This window comes from Centropristis striata, chromosome 22, assembly GCF_030273125.1.
Source record: "Centropristis striata isolate RG_2023a ecotype Rhode Island chromosome 22, C.striata_1.0, whole genome shotgun sequence".
Taxonomy (NCBI): domain Eukaryota; kingdom Metazoa; phylum Chordata; class Actinopteri; order Perciformes; family Serranidae; genus Centropristis; species Centropristis striata.
This window is the reverse complement of record NC_081538.1, coordinates 15,416,733-15,434,461: the sequence shown is the minus strand read 5'-3', so window position 1 is coordinate 15,434,461 and position 17,729 is coordinate 15,416,733. Positions and strand designations below refer to the sequence as shown.

The following is a 17,729-nucleotide window of genomic DNA, read 5'->3' as shown; positions in this document are numbered from 1 at the left end:
AAATTTCAATTGATTTGTTGTCCAATTGAAAATGTACCTCAAATGTAGGGACTTTACTTTTGTCTTGTCCCAGAGAAATTAGATCCTGTAGATTCATTCAGGAAGGTCCATTGACAAAGTGAACAGTTAAAGAGGTAGATTAATGTCTAAATGGAGGCGGATAAAACAAACTGTCTTGTCTTTAGCTTTACGGCCAAAATACTGTTAATTAGCTTAAAGTCATCAAAATACCAAAATTGTGAACTTCAATACAATACTCAATATCTCTGATACCAGGGTAAAATTAAATAAAAAAACTTTGACACACAAAATAAGATCATTTTGTTCAGTACTGCAACAAGTTACCAAGCAAAAACATAATATTAACCATGTAATATTAGCTTCTCCTAAGTTGCATCCCCATTTTCTACTGGTGATTAATGCTGTAAAATTAGCTTTACTATGTTGTAAACTATCAAAAACACTTATATTAATGTAATATAAGTTGAGTCCCAGTTCTTAACCCTTTGGAGTCACAGATCTCGCCAGTGTTTTTCAAATCACATGACTTCTTCATGACGTCACAACGTACAAACGGAGCAGCATCGAGGCGTGCCGCCAGCTGCCCTCTGAAGTTCTGGCTTAAATCTCCATGTCAGTTTCTGTTTGATGATAATAATCCAAGTAAAACCGGAGAGAAAGTTTAGTATAAAAATGTTGAACTAGATGGGTCTGTTTCCACTACCGGGCAATACTCGGAATGAGGCGGGTCCCACTCACCAAAACGCCCCTAATTTGAACACGGGCTTTTGTCTGGACTTTTTTAGTCCCTGTCGAAGAGCAGGGCCTTTTTTCTCCCCTGAAAAAAGCCTGGTTACTGATTGGATAGATCACTAAGCGGGATGCGACGTAATACTCTGTACCACAACAACACACGCCATTTGTAAAAGCCGGCAAAGCAGTGTTCCCAACTTAGCAACTTTGTTGCTAAATTTAACAACTTTTCAGACCTCCTTAGCGACTATTTTTCAAGAAAGCGACTGGAGACAAATCCAGAGACTCCTTCTCCTTACTGTTAGCGGCAGTTAGCTACAGTTAGCTCTGAAGCAGTTCAGTGTGTATGTGATACTGCTGCGGGAGGTGTTCACTTAGCGATCTCTGTTTGTTTACAAAAACCACCGGACACTCTGTGCACAGTTAGCGATGCCATTAATTCACGATCACTATGTTTATGATCAGTGGAGATGCTGTGCATAATTAGCCATGCTGCTTTGTTTATGATCAGCTGCTGACGTTGTGAACAGTAAGCGATGGTGAAAACCATACGTAACCTCCGGAGTCTCGTAAATCCCTCTGGGGGCTAACTTGTAATGGCTTTTCCGGTGGCCACTTTTCCCCCTAGTGGAAACGCGGCTGATGTTATCCTCATTTTACCGATTATATGGTATGTATGTGTTGACATTTGCAAAATGTTAATTCTTTATTTAGCATGACTGGTTTTAAAAGTAAAAAAAAACATTATTTTCAAAATCAATAAATCATTAAAATATATATATATATTCTCAAGTCACATAGGTGAGGTTGCTGAAAGAAAGATACCAACATGGCATGGTAAACATTTTCTAAGTGGCAGAATGAAAAGTAGTCAAAAACGAGCCCAAGACAAAACCGTCCAAGACTCCAAAGGGTTAAAGACATAATAATGCTGTTAGGTTAACTATGCCTGCTAAAATATACCAGCTGGTTACTACTTTTCAGTGTGAAAGTAGCCTACTAAATACATGAGCTGTTAAAACCCACGTGTGTGCCCGCAGGTTGGGGTATGAGTATTCTTTTTAGAGAGATCAGTGACATGATCAGAAACAGCCAGAAAGAAATGACTGTTCATCTGTGCTGAGCTTTGACGCAGCTGTTAGCATAATGTTTGCCCCAAAATACAAACCAGGGCTACATTAAAAAGCCGTCTTTTGTCAGTCAAACTGTCAAGAGGCAATTGCTGCAGTTGGGCGAGAGAAACAACAGCATCAGCATGAGTGTTGGCGAGACGTGCGGAGCAAAACTGTGAGTCTGGATGGGACCTCTAAGCTCCACAGCAGGACGGACCTCATTAACTCGTCTGGCTGCGAGGGGAAGTTGAGGGCTTCTGTACCGCAACAACGAAACAAGATACCAGTGATCTCATCCTCTTCTTCCCTTCATTCATCCCAAGCGCTTATGAGTTGCCTTGGCAACTTGTGCGCTCTGTGTGTGTATGTGTGTTCGTGCATGAGCGGGGGCCTGAGAAACCACAGAGTGAAAATTATGTGTCATCAGAGAGGATTAGGAGCCCACGGTTTAGTCAAGGGCTTGGGATCCTGCTGCTGTCGTGCTTGAGGGTTTTATTCAATGTAAACACACCAAACTCAAAAACACACACACACATATTCACTCTCATGAGCACTGTGAATCTGAGATGCATTCAACAAGGCAGAGACTGATGACAAGGAAGACTGAAATTGATTTTCTTTCTGTAACCTGCAACAAATCTGTAACAGATTCTCTGACGGAGAACAACAAGAAAGGACAAAGTTATCAGCCCAAGGAAGTGTGTCAATGTGTTGAAGGAACAGAGTGTCAGGGTCCAAGGTGCTCTTTCTGTTCTCCCCTCACTTTCTGTCCACACCATCCATTTTCCTTTCTCCCTCTAAGTAAGCAAAGGATGTTTGTGTCTCACTGGCTGCACTGCAACAGAAAGCTTTTCTTCATTTTTAGAATCGGTGCCTCATGAAAGCGAGATGCAAAATGAAAGATCCTGAAACTCTCAACTTGAATGTGATTCAGGTTTTACAGCTGAAATCTGATAGGATCAGCGATGACACGACTGCAAATAAATCTTGTGATTCATCTACAACTGTCATGGTTTTGGTAGCTTACTGAACAATGCTAGCAAGGAGGATGAAGACATGGCAATGACGACAGAAAAAATGACAAGAAAACTCATTCTGATTCCAATATTGATCCTGCTTCTAATTAGTCTAGTAATTTTTTTTATACAATGTTGTAGTTAATACATACATAAGCATCTTAATCGCACTTCCTCCCGTGTATTAAATCTTTTCTCTGTATCATGTCTATTTTTTAAAATTTAGACACGCTTCTGAATCCTAGGTCCTATGCTTGGGTGGTATTACATTTTTACGGTATATTAGCCTATTTGAAAATCTTGATGTTATGATTTTCTATACCTTTAAAATAAAGACGCTGCCCTTTCTGTCTATTTAAACTGGTAGTCATGCACAGCAGCCACCACCAGATGGCAGTGTCCAGGCAGCTTAGCTGAGAAACATTGTGACTTACAGGAAATGACACACAAAACACTGTCATATACTAGCCTGGGTATGCTCATGCTGCCTTGCACGCTCGATTCCATTTCGAACTGCAAGGCTATGGCGTCATATTTCAGTCAAAAGTCGCGCGAGCGATAAAACATCTGCACGCGCATTTATTTCGTGTCGTGCGCAGATTTCAACTGGCGCGTGCACTTGTTTGATCTTCGTGCACATATTCAGCAAGCAAATTCTCCCCCGTGCTCGCTCGTGGTGGATCTCTGCTCGTGGGGAGCGAGGACTTTTGACACATTGGGGGCGGGGCCAAGGCTGATCCTGGGCCTCTTATGATTGGTCATTTTCCAGCCCTCCACGTGGGTGCCTTTTCAGTTTACTGCTGACAGCTGGTAGCGGCGGCATCATCTAAACAACAACAACGGTTGTTTCATGACGTTCACGACCACAACTCTACGCTTAATCACTGGTAATAAAAAGGTTGAAAAATGCTGTTTCTTGTTTCTAAATGATCATACAGTATCTCCGCAGTCCGTCAACACACACCGGATCCGTCTGTGTCCCGAGGACGCACGAGATCTCGCGAATTCACGCGTAATGAAGTGATCTAACCGGAAGAGAATCAACATCTCCTCATTAATGACTGGAGACAAATCCAGCAACTCGGTCTTAATGAGCGCTAACGAGGTCGGCCGACCTCGTTAGCGGCAGTTAGCTACAGTTAGCTCTCTAGCAGTACAGTGTGTATGTGCTAACAGGCTAACAGTTAGCTCTGTAGCAGTACAGTGTGTATGTGCTGCTGCTGCAGGAGGTGTTCACTTAGCGATCTCTGTTTGTTTCATAGACTGTATATAAATAAACTTCAGGTCTGTCCCCGCCCATCATGACGTCTTCAAGTTGTGAAATACGTTAACCTGAGGTACTTTATTTTGAAAATATACCGGATGTTTTATTTTGTCCGAACGATCTGCTCTGTGCTGAATTTATCACGTGGAGGGCTGGAAAATGACCAATCATAAGAGGCCCGGAGTCAGCCTTGGCCCCGCCCAAATGTGTCAAAAGTCCTTGCGCCGCGCGAGCAGAGCTCCAATGCGAGCGACCCAATGTGTGAAAACTCCTCGCTCCACCGCGAGCAAGCACAGGGGAGAATCTGCTTCACTTGGTTGCTGAATATGTGCGCGAAGATCAAAAAATTGCGCGCGGCAGTTGAAATCTGCGCTCGTGACACGAAATAAATGCGTGTGCAGATGTGTTATTGCTCGCACGACTTTTGACTCAATTATGACGTCATACAAGGCGACATGGTGTCTGATTCTTAGCCCTGCTTTTGGTATCCAATCACAGAATGGGGAGGGACAGCAAGACGATATCACGTATTATTGGACAGATGGAAGCTTGTAGTTTGCTTACGGATCCAACATGGCGACAGCAGGAACGAAGCTCTCTTTGGATCTTGCTGTAGACTGTTGCTGTGTTCCAATACCCATACTTCCATGAGTACACTTAAACGTAGTGCACTATCCGCACTTACTAAGTACGCAGATTTCAGCAGGTTAGTGTTGTTCCAAATCTAATACTCCGTGGTGCACTTACCGGAAATGACGCTCGCAACAGCCGCCATGGCTCGTCAACCGCGAAAAACTTCTGCCTTTGAACGGCGAAAAAACTATCCTTTGTGTTGTTTAATCTTTACTTCTACAATCCGGCAATATGGCTCTATTAACGCAGCAAATGTGGAGAATGCGCCGTCGTCGTCAGCCGCCATTACAAACATTTTTTTCGAGCTGATCGGCTCTGCCTGGCTCCGCCTCTTCCGCTACATAGACAAGATGGCGGCTGTAGAGTGCGTATAGTGTACATCGTTCCACACTTGACCGTTGTGAGGGCAACATCCGGGTCCTTTAGGTACACTTCTTTTCGCAGCGATCGGAATCGAAACACCCTGCGTACTCAAACTAAGTATAGTAAGTACGGGAAGTATGGGTATTGGAACACAGCATGTGTTCTAGATAGTTTAGAGCCAAAGTTTATTTTAAAAGAAGAAGAACATTTGGCTTTACACTCCTTTATCACCACCAAATAGGATGTTTTAGCCTTGCTTCCAAATGGTTTTGGCAAAAGCCAAATCTGCCAACTAGCCCCGTTAGAGGCTCAGCTAATGGGGTTTAGCGATTCGCTAAGAGCTACATACAGACGCTTATGATAGACATTCGTCCCAATAAACGGCTCTGGACAATCATAAACCACGCCTCCTCTACAGAAAAAATTAATAGGTGGTCTCCAGACTGTATCTCATTTGTGATATAGTCTGGTGTTAGCCAGGCTAGTCATATACCGTTTGTCCCGGTGAAATGTTGGATGGTACAATGGTATGGAGAAAACGGATACCACCCCTACTATGTCCTATCAACCATACTGCAAACACCACACTCGTATGGTGACTTGTGAGTGACATAAGCAAAGTACAAAGAACTTTGAATTTCACACAAATCCGTAGACTCTGATCCCTTCCCACAGGAAAGCACCAACTTCGGCATATTCATATTAGGCAAGTCGACAGATGTCCCTTTTCACCAGATTATCTCTGGTTCTTGAACTGGTTTTGCTCAAGATTCTTGGAACCTTGGTGCTATCTAGTGAACCAGCCCTGTTTGACCAGTTAAGCCAAGAATGTGTCATCTATGGAGGGTGTTGCATAACGGAAGTAAACAGTCGTAGTAAGAGTGCTTTTGTCCGATTCTTACAGATCTTGTCATGGACCAACTATTTAAGACGACTGTAACATGCAAGACTTCATTCTCTCTATCAAACTTGTAGAAGATGACACACCCACCTCAGTTCGTACTTCGGGTCAAGAAAGACCGGCTATTTTTAGTTCCAGCTGGGAGCTAACTTTCAGGTTCTGAACCAATTAATTTTAGTCTGAACTGTTCAAAATTAAGTGCAAAACCTGTTTTATGTGGGGGGGAAAGGTGTATCAGAGCCCACAGGCAGATTCTTCAGGTGGTGTCGGACTTTTGAAATGCTGTATGATCAGCTGCAGCAGTGGTGGCAGCAAGTGACAGCAGAAGAGTGATGGACTGGTGTAACTTACAGGCTTGGCTTCGTAGGTTATATCCTAAAATAGGTATGGACAGTCACAAAGACCAGATATGAGCAGGAATTCAGGCTGAGCCTGATGTCCCGCTCTGTGAACTTCGATGGAGAACTGCTTCAGTATCTGTTTCCCTTCCTGTTTGACTTTCCTTCCTCTTTTTGCGCCTTTGTTTAGTTCTCCTGCGATCTACCTCATCTGCCTTCATTTTTTCCCTGTCCTCACACACTACGCGCCGCTGCTCTCATCACTCTTTCCTTTCTGTTTCCACTCTTCCTTTTCTCGTCTCTGTCTTGTTGTCTGTTAATAAACCTCCCGGCGTCGCTCTCTAACCTTACCGCAGGAAGTTTCCTGTGCTGAAACGGAGCCCACGCTGGATTGCTTCCTGCCAAAGTGCGTTGTGGGACACGTTTGTTTGGGCCCCCTTCTTGCTCCTCCTCCTCCCTTCTGCTCCCCTTGTTGCTTCCTCCTTTGGGCTCTGTGCAGATGGCTGAGGCCGGCAGACCGGATCTCGGAGGGGTTTTGGCAGAGCAGCACCTCTCTCCGGCTCTGGAGAGAGCATACCGCAGCCATGACCCTGCGACCCCGGCCTGCACTGCTGCCCGCTCCGGCCTCGCTGCTCTCACAAGTTAGCCACGAGAGATGAACGTACAGCTGGTGCAGATGGCAGCTTGATTCAATATTGATGGAAAGTCAATGATGTCTGGAGTATTCCAGTTCATCCCACATCTATTCCTGCTATATAGTCCAGTTAAATTTGGAGAAGCTACAAAAAACGTTTCAAAAAACAAACAAATTTGAGCATAAATGTCTGGTTTTCTGGGAATCTTTGACATTCTTTTCACTCTGATGTTTAACACTTAATATTTTTATTAGGGCCGGGACTCGATAAAAAAAAAAAATCTAATTAATTAGAGGCTTTGTAATTAATGAAAAGCATATAAATATTTGACCTGAGAACAGTGAGAAGTAATTTTTTTTCACATGGATTTTTAGTATACCATTGAATAATACATAAGCTTACATAAGCTTAAGCAACAAATATTGTTTATTTTTGTTCAAGTCCAACAGACCAGTGCAATTTTTGCCATTACGTGTAAGCTAGCTGCTATATGTTTTGCATTGAGGTGATACTTGAGGCTCGATGTGCTGCGGTGATATGTGAATTCCTTGTTGCATAGCTTGCACACAACCATGCTCTTATCGACGCTTCCATCCGTTGTTTTTTTGTAACAAAATGTCCCATCATCCACGGGGCCAACCAAAGCGCTCTCAACAGCTACTTCGTTCATGTTCACTGTGGTTTGTTGTCGTCTGAACTCATGAACACTAGTTGGTGCTCCAGCATAATCGGTCCGCCTGAAACTCATCCAGTGAGAAACGTTCCACGGTGCAAAAATAAGTGTGATTAAAATGCGTCCATTTTTTTAACGAGTTAATTTTTGTGTAATTAATTAATCTTAACGCGTTAAAGTCCCTGCCTTAATTTTTATCCCTATTTCCAAACGTATGAGTAATATTAAACACACTAGAGGATATAGGTAATGTAGGCCAATGCCAATCCATCAAAGTAAGTAAAAACCTAGTAAAAATATGAAGAAATCTAGTTCCTTATCTGCCGACCACCTGCTCCTGTGGTTGTGGAACACCTGTATCCCACTCCCTGACACTTTCTCAGGACGTCTGTTGACATGTTGAGGGTCAGAGCTTGACAGACCGTAAGCTGTGCTTCAGATAACCGAGGCCTTCCCCAGCTATCGCCAGTGCTGGTCATGCCCCTATCTGAATATAGAGGACTAGAAGGGAAGGGAAGAAATGGGAATCTGACAATCTAGACAGGGTTTCATTTTATATTGATTGCTCTCTGTGAAAACTTCCTCTGTTTGACGGGTGGGGGGGGGGCAAGGTGGGGGTGGGGTGCGGGGCGGCCTGAAAGCGAGCACAAGGTTCCTATTACTTGTGTGACAGTGACATTGGCGGCCAAAGATAACAGCTGTCCAACTCCCAGAGGAAGTGTTTGAGGCCGGGCGATAAGTGAGATGTAAGAAATGAGTAGTTTGGGTGTCACGGATGTGCTGATGGGAGCTATACACTGATGCAAGTCTGTTTTTGTGTATATGCGTGTGAAAGGGAGAAGAAGATAGAAAAAGAGGAGGTGAGCCTGAGTCATGCTGGAAAGCATTGGGTTATACTGAGAGTGCAAAATGATTGGATGACGTGTGTTGCACGCATATATCAATATAGTTCAAATTTGTTTTTCTTTCTGTCTATATAAAAGCTGCCCTTACAAGGGTTTGTCATATTTAGTTCATATGTAATGTTAGTTGTTCTTTTCTCATGTAAATATATTTATTTCAGAAAATGACTGGCCTTTTTTATTTCATAGGCTATTTTTATTTAAGATTTTTTTTTTTAAATGTGCACTTTATGAAGCTTTGATTTTAAAGGTTCTCCTGTTTTTATACAGTATTTAGGTTTACTTTTGGTCCATATCGCCCAGCCCTATATTAAAGCAAATTCAGCTGTCTTCCCAGTGTAAGTTGCTATAGTAGTAGCTTGAACTTAATTTTGCTTTATGGAACTGATAAACTGAAAATGACTCAGACTAAACTTGCTTTAAGCAACAGGCCCAGGGTTTCTTTATGCATAAGAGTCTGCAGGCACCAAAACAGACTGACTGTATTTCAGGGCAAACAAAAACCCAAAATGCTGAATTTGTTCTCACTTTTTTTGGCTCTATAAATAAAATAATTCCTGCATTCACAGCAGGTCTGAGAAATGTTTTGACAACTAAGATCCACTCAGATAAAATGTAGTTTTTTTTTTTTTTTAATTTTCACACTGTTTTCCTGATGCCTCAGTGTGTTTGTTGGTCACCAGTGCAGATGTTTTACACTCCTGTTCCCACGACGGTGAAAGCAACATTTCACAGTGCGAGGGAGGAAAAAAAGAAGGATACTGTCCTTGCTGTTTCCTCTGCTCTCCTTCCCTCCATGTGTCCTTGTCCGTTTATACACAGACCAATAAACTGTCCGTCCTCTGATGTGCCTGTCTGGAGTTCAGAAAGACGCAGCACAGATCATAACAGATCAAATAAAATAACCGTCTTTCTCATATCCCCCTCCCTATTTTATCCTTGTGATTCATTCGCTGTTCTTCCCTTTAACCTATCATCTTCTAATCTTTTATTCTAACCTCCTCTCCCTTTCTGACTCTGTCTCCTCCTTCATCTTTTTTTTTCTTTATCTCTGCTGCCGTTCCCGTAATCACTCCCTCCTTTTGGCTTTTATCTCCACTTCCTCAATATCCTTTTTACTGCCTCTGCCTCCTTCCTTCCTCCCCCCCCCCCCCCCCCTCCTCCTTCCCTCCCTCCCCTTCACCCTCCCCTCCTTCCTGCCTTTCCTTTTCTTCCTTCCTCGCCCCCAACCCCCCCGTCCTTCTGCCTCTCCTCCACTGAGCTCATCCTTCTTTTCTTCCTTCCCTTCCCCATCATCTCCACTGTGTTGCTTCTTTACCAAACCATGATCTCACCTCCCTTGACTCCATCTTCTCTTTCACCTCCAGGTTTGCAGCCAGTGTTTTGGAGCAGGGAGGACGTGGCCCAGTGGCTGCGGTGGGCCGAGAAGGAGTTCGCTCTGCGGCCCATCAGCAGCGGCTCCTTCCAAATGAACGGCAAAGCCCTGCTACTGCTCACCAAGGAGGACTTCCGCTACAGATCCCCCCACTCCGGTAACCCGTCTTCTTTCAACCTCTTCATGAATTTCTTGGAGATGTTAGAGGTTTATTCCAGACTGGGAAAACTGGAGACATGAGTGAAAAGCTTTACAAATGAGTCACTTTCATTGATTGCATTAGATAGTTCTTTTAGTCCAACTGGAGCAGGAGCCAGAATGGAAAACAGAACATACAAGCAGTTTTAGATCATGGAAACAGAAAAAAAAAAAAACAACTGATGCTTTTATTCATAAATTCTGCTTTTCAAAGGGAAAAGTTGACACTTGCTGTCAGAAAATGGTACATAGGAACTTATAAAATTGGAAATATAGTTTGACCCTCCATGATAGGGCTGGGCGATATGGACCAAAAGTCATATTCAGTTCCATAAAGCAAAATTAAGTTCAAGCTACTACTATAACAACTTACACTGGGAAGACAGCTGAATTTGCTTTAATATAAGGCTGGGCGATATGGACCAAATGTCATATCCCGATATATTTAGGCTGAATATTGACATACGATATTTTTATCACAACGTGAGAGCAAATGTTCAGTCAAAGTCAAAGCCAAACATGACATGTCACAAGTAGTTTTATTGAAACTGTTTATTTAAGTGAACATAAAAACTGTATAACAACAGGAGAACCTTTTTTAAAAAACAAAGCTCCATAAAGTGCACATTTTAAATGAAAAAATATAAAAGCCGCAGCCTGACTGGAGCAAGGATCACAGTGCAAATTTGAACTATATTGATTATGCGATATGGTCTAATTCCAATATATCGATATATCGCCCAGCCCTACTCCATGATGACAGTTTGTCTCACAAACACTGTGACCCTTGATCAGCTGTTGCTCTTCATGATTGAGACCAATATTACAGTTTATTTGTACATGAAAACCCGTGCCAATGTAGCTTTAAAATCAATGTGTTTACAGCAAAACTACACCCTTTAAAAATCAATAAAGTGCTGAGGAGGGGAGGTGGTGGTGTCAGGCGACACTGCCTGAGGGAGGCAGCTGTTACAGCGAGGCTGCCGGGGGAGGAAGTAAGGGACCGTTGATCAGGAAGTACAAACCAACCTCAACTGTCGCTGCGGCAACGCTAGTGGCCGGGCTCGAGAAAATAAAAAGTTTTTGGATTTCTAGTTTCGTAATAAACAGGATTGGATGTGTGTTTGTCCTGGAAATGTAAGAGTGAAGTCAGGCAGGGCTGAAGTCAGTGTGTGGGTCGGGATCAGAGTCATCAGTGGGATGGATGAGTGATGAGCGTTGTGAAATATAGTAAGATAAGGATAAACTGTGCACAGCCCGGGAACCATGACCATGTCAGATCATTCTAAGGCCACAGTGTGTGGGAATTAATCAATCAATGCTTAAATAAATACTGAAAAATGGAAGAAATAATAAACAAATGGAAGCTGAACCAAAAACAAATATAATTAAATAAATACATACATAAATGTTGCCAATATAATCAGATATTAATCATTTATATTTTTTGTGTATTTATCATTTATTATTTTTCTACTTCTTCAGGCATTTTCTCTATGGCTTATGTTAATAACGTAAATGTATCTGTGAATTATGATCTGTCACTCGTTTGATTCAGTTCTTATTACTTTTAACTTTAAAGTAGTGCATAAACTTTATGCTTTATGCTGAGAAATAAATTAAATTATTTTCAAGTTGTAATAATATAGAAATTAATTTAAGATATTTATTTATTTTACAATTAATCAATATAATAATTGTATTAATAAGCAAATCAATTACTAACGTGTATTTATTAATTTGATTATTCACAATCTTTAATGTTAGTATTTAATTCAGCTTTTATTCGCATTAATTCTATTTTATTTTGCAATCATGTATTTTGCAATTAATGATTAACATCTATTTATTAACTTGACTGTTATGTCTTTTTAAATTTAATTCAGCTTTTTAATTTAATTTTATGTATTTTGCAATAATTTAATTAGCAATTAATTACTAACATTTATTTATTAATTTGATTATGCACATATATTAATGCTAGTATTTAATTCAGCTTTTATTTGCATTTATTTTATTTAGCAATAATGTATTTGCAATTCATTACTAACATTTATTTATTAATTTGATTATGTACTAATTTTTAATGTTAGTATTTAATTTAGCTTTTATTCGCATTAATTCTATTTTATTTTGCAATAATGTATTTTGCAATTAATGACTAACATCTATGTATTCATTTAATTAGGTTATGTTTTTTGTTATGTATTTAATTCAGATTTTTTATTGTATTTATATTGCAATAATTAATCAGCAATTAATTACTAACATTTATTTATTAATTTGATTATGCACAAATTTTTAATGTTAGTATTTAATTCAGCTTGTATTTGCAATATTTCATTTAGCAATAATGTATTTGCAATTAATTACCAACATTTATTTATTAATTTGTTTATGCTATGTTTTTAGTTTTGTATTTAATTCAGCTTTTTTATTTTATTTATTTTGCAATAATCTAATTAACATTTATTTATTTGATTATGCACACATTTTTAACGTAAGTATTTAATTCAGCTTTTATTCACATTTATTTTATTTTAATAATTAGCAATTAACTTTTATGTTTTTTATATAATTCAGCTTTTTTATTTTATTTTATTAGCAGTAAATCAATTATTTGCAATTAATTACCAACATTTATTTATTAATTGCATTTTTATTTTTAAAAACATTTTGTACATAATTCAGCTTTTATTTTTTATTTAAAACAAATAACTCATTTATTTCAACATTTATTTATGTATTTCATCAAACTTTAGTATTTCATTAATGAACTAAGTTACTTATAAAGCCTTGTAAAATGGATCAGAAGGTTATTAAAGCTTGCTCTGTTCACCTCCATATATATGTATTTCCTCCTTTTACATATTCTAGCATGTTGTGTGAATGATTAGTAGCTGTATAGAGAGATGTGGCCCAGCTGGCAGCTGTTGTCAAGCTTTCATTTCCATTTAAAACATTTTGACATCCTGTTTAGAAATCGAGTTCTTGGGGAAAAAAGCTGGAAAAGGTGATTCATCATGGCAGGTTTTATTAGTTGTCTTACATCGCGTCACTGAGATCATTTTGTTGTAAAACGGTTTTAATGCATCAGCAACTGTAAAATTCAATTTTTCCCTCCAAACATAAAACCCAGCGTGTGCAGAGATAACACTGACAGCGATTGATTGATTATATTTTAATATGGGCTCTTGTTTTGGCCCTGTTGTCAGTGAAAACGTCATTTTAGGGAACAGAGCAAGAGTTTTGGCTTGTGATGCGTCTGTTTCCTCCTTTTGGGGATAGTCAGGGTGCAGTTCCCATCAGTCTCTGCTGCGTGCCATATTTGCCTTTGTCGAAGCTCTAAGAATAATACTTTTTTTCCCTGGAATGTCTCAACCTCACGTCCCAGAATAACACGCATACACGCACAGCTACATGTTTAGACTTGAATCTTTAAGGGTTGTTACATACTGCATATGGCCTATGACTAACCAGGATGACCTTTCTCCTGTTCTTTACATTTCCTAGCAGTTCTGATTCATAATGACAAACAGATTCTTGTGTTTGCATCATATAGACACAATGTGAAGTTTAGAACCTGCATTTAAAATCAACAATCACACTCTAAAGCATCATCAGGAAGCGGGAATTTTCCCCACACTGCAACTTGATGCCACAGGACAAGAAAGTGAGAACTGAAAGGGGTGTGTGTGTTTGTTTGTGTGCGAGTTTTCAACATCGCTTCCTTTATGAGAATCATTTCCTTGTTATGGTAAGTCTTTAAAAAAAGTGTTTCAGGTAATGCTTGCATGATGGCAGTCTTTGTTAAACAATCCAAACAAATTCCAACAATACCTTGGTTAAGTCATGGTCACCTAACATATATATTTAAAAAAATTATTTTCTCTTCTTCTCTTATTTTCTTCTTTAACATATATCACTCCTGTAGTGATTACAGTTGGCTCTTAAAATCTGTACTTACTTGATTCCTGTGGTCTAAGTCTACTACATTCAGGTTGAATGCACTTATTGTAAGTTGCTTTGGACAAAAGAGTCAGCTAAATGACATGTAAAGTAATGTAATGTAATTTAAATCAAAACTGCACTGAAAAAAAGGTGTGTCTAAAAACAAGATAAAAACACTAAATCTGAGGGAAATGATCTTGCTGCATGGACAGATAATTTCACTTAAGATTTTTAAATCTAGAAATAAGCATGTTGAACACTTCAAATTAAAAATTAACTCTTAAAACAAGATAAATGATCTAACACTTCTAAATCTAAAGTTGTTTTTTTATCTTGGTAAGAAACAAATAATTGTCAGGTCACTCTGCTCGGGCCAGTTCATCGCTGCTTGCAGCTTTAATTGATCTTGTTTTAAGAATTAATTTCTTATTTCAAGCGGTCAACATGCTTATTTCTAGATTTAACAATCTTAATTTAAGAAATCTTGTCAAGTGAAATTATCTGTCCATGCAGCAAGATCATTTCCCTCAGATTTAGTGTTTTTATCTTGTTTTGAGACACACCTTTTTTGCAGTGTGGGCTTATTTGTTAACCATGTAAATGTTTTGTTACGGTTAAAGAGGAGCTGTCGATGTTGGTGTTGAGGCAAAACAAACAGCTGTTAATCATTGAGTGGACTTCCTGCTCAGGCTTTGAGCCGGTGTCACCACTACTGTAGAAGCACTTAAAGGAGAATACCAGGGTCATATAGAGCCACGGACCATTTACTGTGTCAACATCTCCTTCATGTTGGCTACTCAGTAGCCTGCAGCGCCTGATGTAGAAACTAGGGCTGGGCAATATATCCATATAAAAAATATATCCATATATTTTCAAATGCGATATGGAATTTGACCATATGGCATATATCAGTGTAGTTAAATTTTTTTCTTTCTTTTACTAGGATTTGACATATTTAGTTCTGTTGTACATTTTGTAATGTTCGTTATTTTTTTTTCATATAAATATATTTATTTCTGAAAAGATTGGCCTATTTTATTTCATAGGCTATTTTTATTTAAGATGTATATTTTATTTAAATGTGCACTTTATGTGCCCTTTTGTTCTACAGTATTTATGTTCACTTAAATAAACGTTTTCAATAAAACTACTTTTGACATGTCATATTTGGCTTTGACTGAACATTTGCTCTCACTTTGCGATAAAATACCAGGATATATATTGTATATCAATATTCAGCCTAAATATATAGGGATATGACTTTTGGTCCATATCACCCAACCCTACTGTGTACTACTATGTACTTTATAATTATAATAATAATAATGATAATAAAGAATAACTTTATTTATATAGTACCTTTTAAAAACAGCAGTTTACAAAGTGCTTCGACAGAGAGCCGTTAATCACGAGAATGATGCCATAAGGCTAAAAACAGTTCTTACATTAAAAGAAAAACAATAAGAGACAGGGCAGGAACAATCACAAGACATTCTCAGATACACAGAAAATAAAAGGTAAATGAGTAAAAAAAAAAAGCAAAAAGTGAAAAGGTAAAAAGGAGTGCTGAGATAGACAGCATTACATAAAAGACAGTCTGTAAAAGTGGGTTTTAAGAAGTGATTTAAAAGAAGTTATGGAGCTTTGATTTAAAAAAAAAAATGTACTCCTGGTGTTATACAATATTTATGTTCACTTAAATGAAAAGTCAATAAGTTCATTAAAGCTACTTGTGATATTTGACTTTGACTGAACATTTGCTCTCACTTTATCGGGATATATATCGTATATCGATGTTCAGCCTAAATATATCGGGATTTCACTTTTGGCCTATATTGCCCAGCCCTAGTAGAAACACATATTCTGTACAGCGTGTACTTACAGGGTCACAAAAAAAACAAAAACAAAAAAACCTCCCTCAAAAAAGGAGCCGGATTCAAACTCTATCCATTTTATATAAATAAAATAACAAAAATATAAAGATGTTGGAATATCAAGGAAATGTTTCTCACAACTCCAGTTGCCATGACATCTGTCCTGAAATGGTCACTGCCCCCTCAGAGGCTCTTCCATTATTGCTCAAGCTCCCTGCTGCCTGGAAAGCAAAGAGAAGAAGGAGAAGAAGAAGGGGAACTGGATTCTGTGCATGACGCCAACGATATTTCACATTTTATGCAGGCATAACATGCTACCTACGCTGACCTCTGACCTTTTTGCATCTCTGCAGGCGACGTCCTGTACGAGCTGCTGCAGCACATCCTGAAGCAGAGGAAGCCCCACGTGTTTTACCCGTCTGCCTACTTCCCCGGGAACTCCTTCCACTCGCTGCCTGAAAGCGCTGTGCAGCACCTGAAGCTTGAAGGTCAGTCCAACAGGCCAGCACCACACAAAATCAGCCATTTTCATTGAGATAAACATATGACATCTTTTTAGTTTGACTTAAAATAAGTATGATTCAATTCCTCAACAAGCATAAGTTACAGGTGCATCTTAATAAATTAGAATATGATGGAAAAGTCCATTTCCAGTTGTTGAAGTCAAATAGCTCCAACCAAGATGGACATGCTTTTGGACATGAGTTGTTTTTTTTTTATAATTAAAAGTTTTTATTATATTTTTATTATTACAACAGACAAACTAACACTGAACAAAACAGACAGAATGGAGGTCATAAAAAAGTAAATAAATAAATAGAATAAGAAATAACCTAAATAAATAAAATAAAATGCAAAATCTGAAAATAAATGAACTAAAAATAAGACAGGCAGATGAGTAGGCAAGGCAGGCAAATTAGCACATCTGTTTACCAAAACAATCCCATTTTACTTTTTCTCAAATATATTATTATAAAATATGTCTTTTTTTATTTAAATGTGCACTTTATAATAATAATAAAGAATAACTTTATTTATATAGCACCTTTTAAAAACAGCAGTTTACAAAGTGCTTCAACAGAGAGCCGTTTATCACAACAAGAATGATGCCATAAGGCTAAAAACAGTTCTTACATTAAAAGAAAAACAATAAGAGACAGAGCAGGAACAATCACAAGACATTCTCAGATACACAGAAAATAAAAGGTAAATGAGTATAAAAAAAAAAAGCAAAAAGTGAAAAGGTAAAAAGGAGTGGTGAGATAGACAGCATCACATAAAAGCAAGTCTGTAAAAGTGGACGAACATCGAACAAAACAGACAGAATGTAGGTCATAATTTTTTTTTAATAAAATCAAATAAATATAAATAATAATAATATTAATAATAATAATAAATAAATAAAATAAAAAGCAAAATCTGAAAATAAATTAACTAAAAATTATTCAGGCAGGTGAGTAGCAAAGGCATGCAAATTAACGCATCTGTCTATACTTTTTCAGAGTTAACACATTTTATGTATTACATATAACATTTACATATTAAACATACTTTTTAAAAAATTGTCTTTTGTAATGTTCATATTTTTTGAGACACTGAATTTTATGACTTCATTAAATGTAAGCCATAATCATTATAATTAGAATAAATTAAATAAATCATATCATAAATAATCATAAATAATGTGTTATTTCCACTTTTTGAATTGAATTACTGACATAAATAAACTTTCTATGATATT

The 17,729-nt window shown here is 38.3% G+C and overlaps 1 protein-coding gene across 2 annotated transcripts in view; it reads left to right on the top strand.

Moving 5' to 3' along the window:
• etv6 (ETS variant transcription factor 6) overlaps positions 1-17,729 on the top strand; it is a 45,188-nt gene that overhangs the window by 17,458 nt on the left and 10,001 nt on the right. For both annotated transcript variants that reach the window (XM_059325905.1, XM_059325904.1), the window contains exons 3-4: positions 9,958-10,122; positions 16,342-16,476. In XM_059325905.1, the coding sequence (XP_059181888.1) occupies positions 9,958-10,122; positions 16,342-16,476 (300 nt within the window). The remainder of the gene's footprint in view (positions 1-9,957; positions 10,123-16,341; positions 16,477-17,729) is intronic.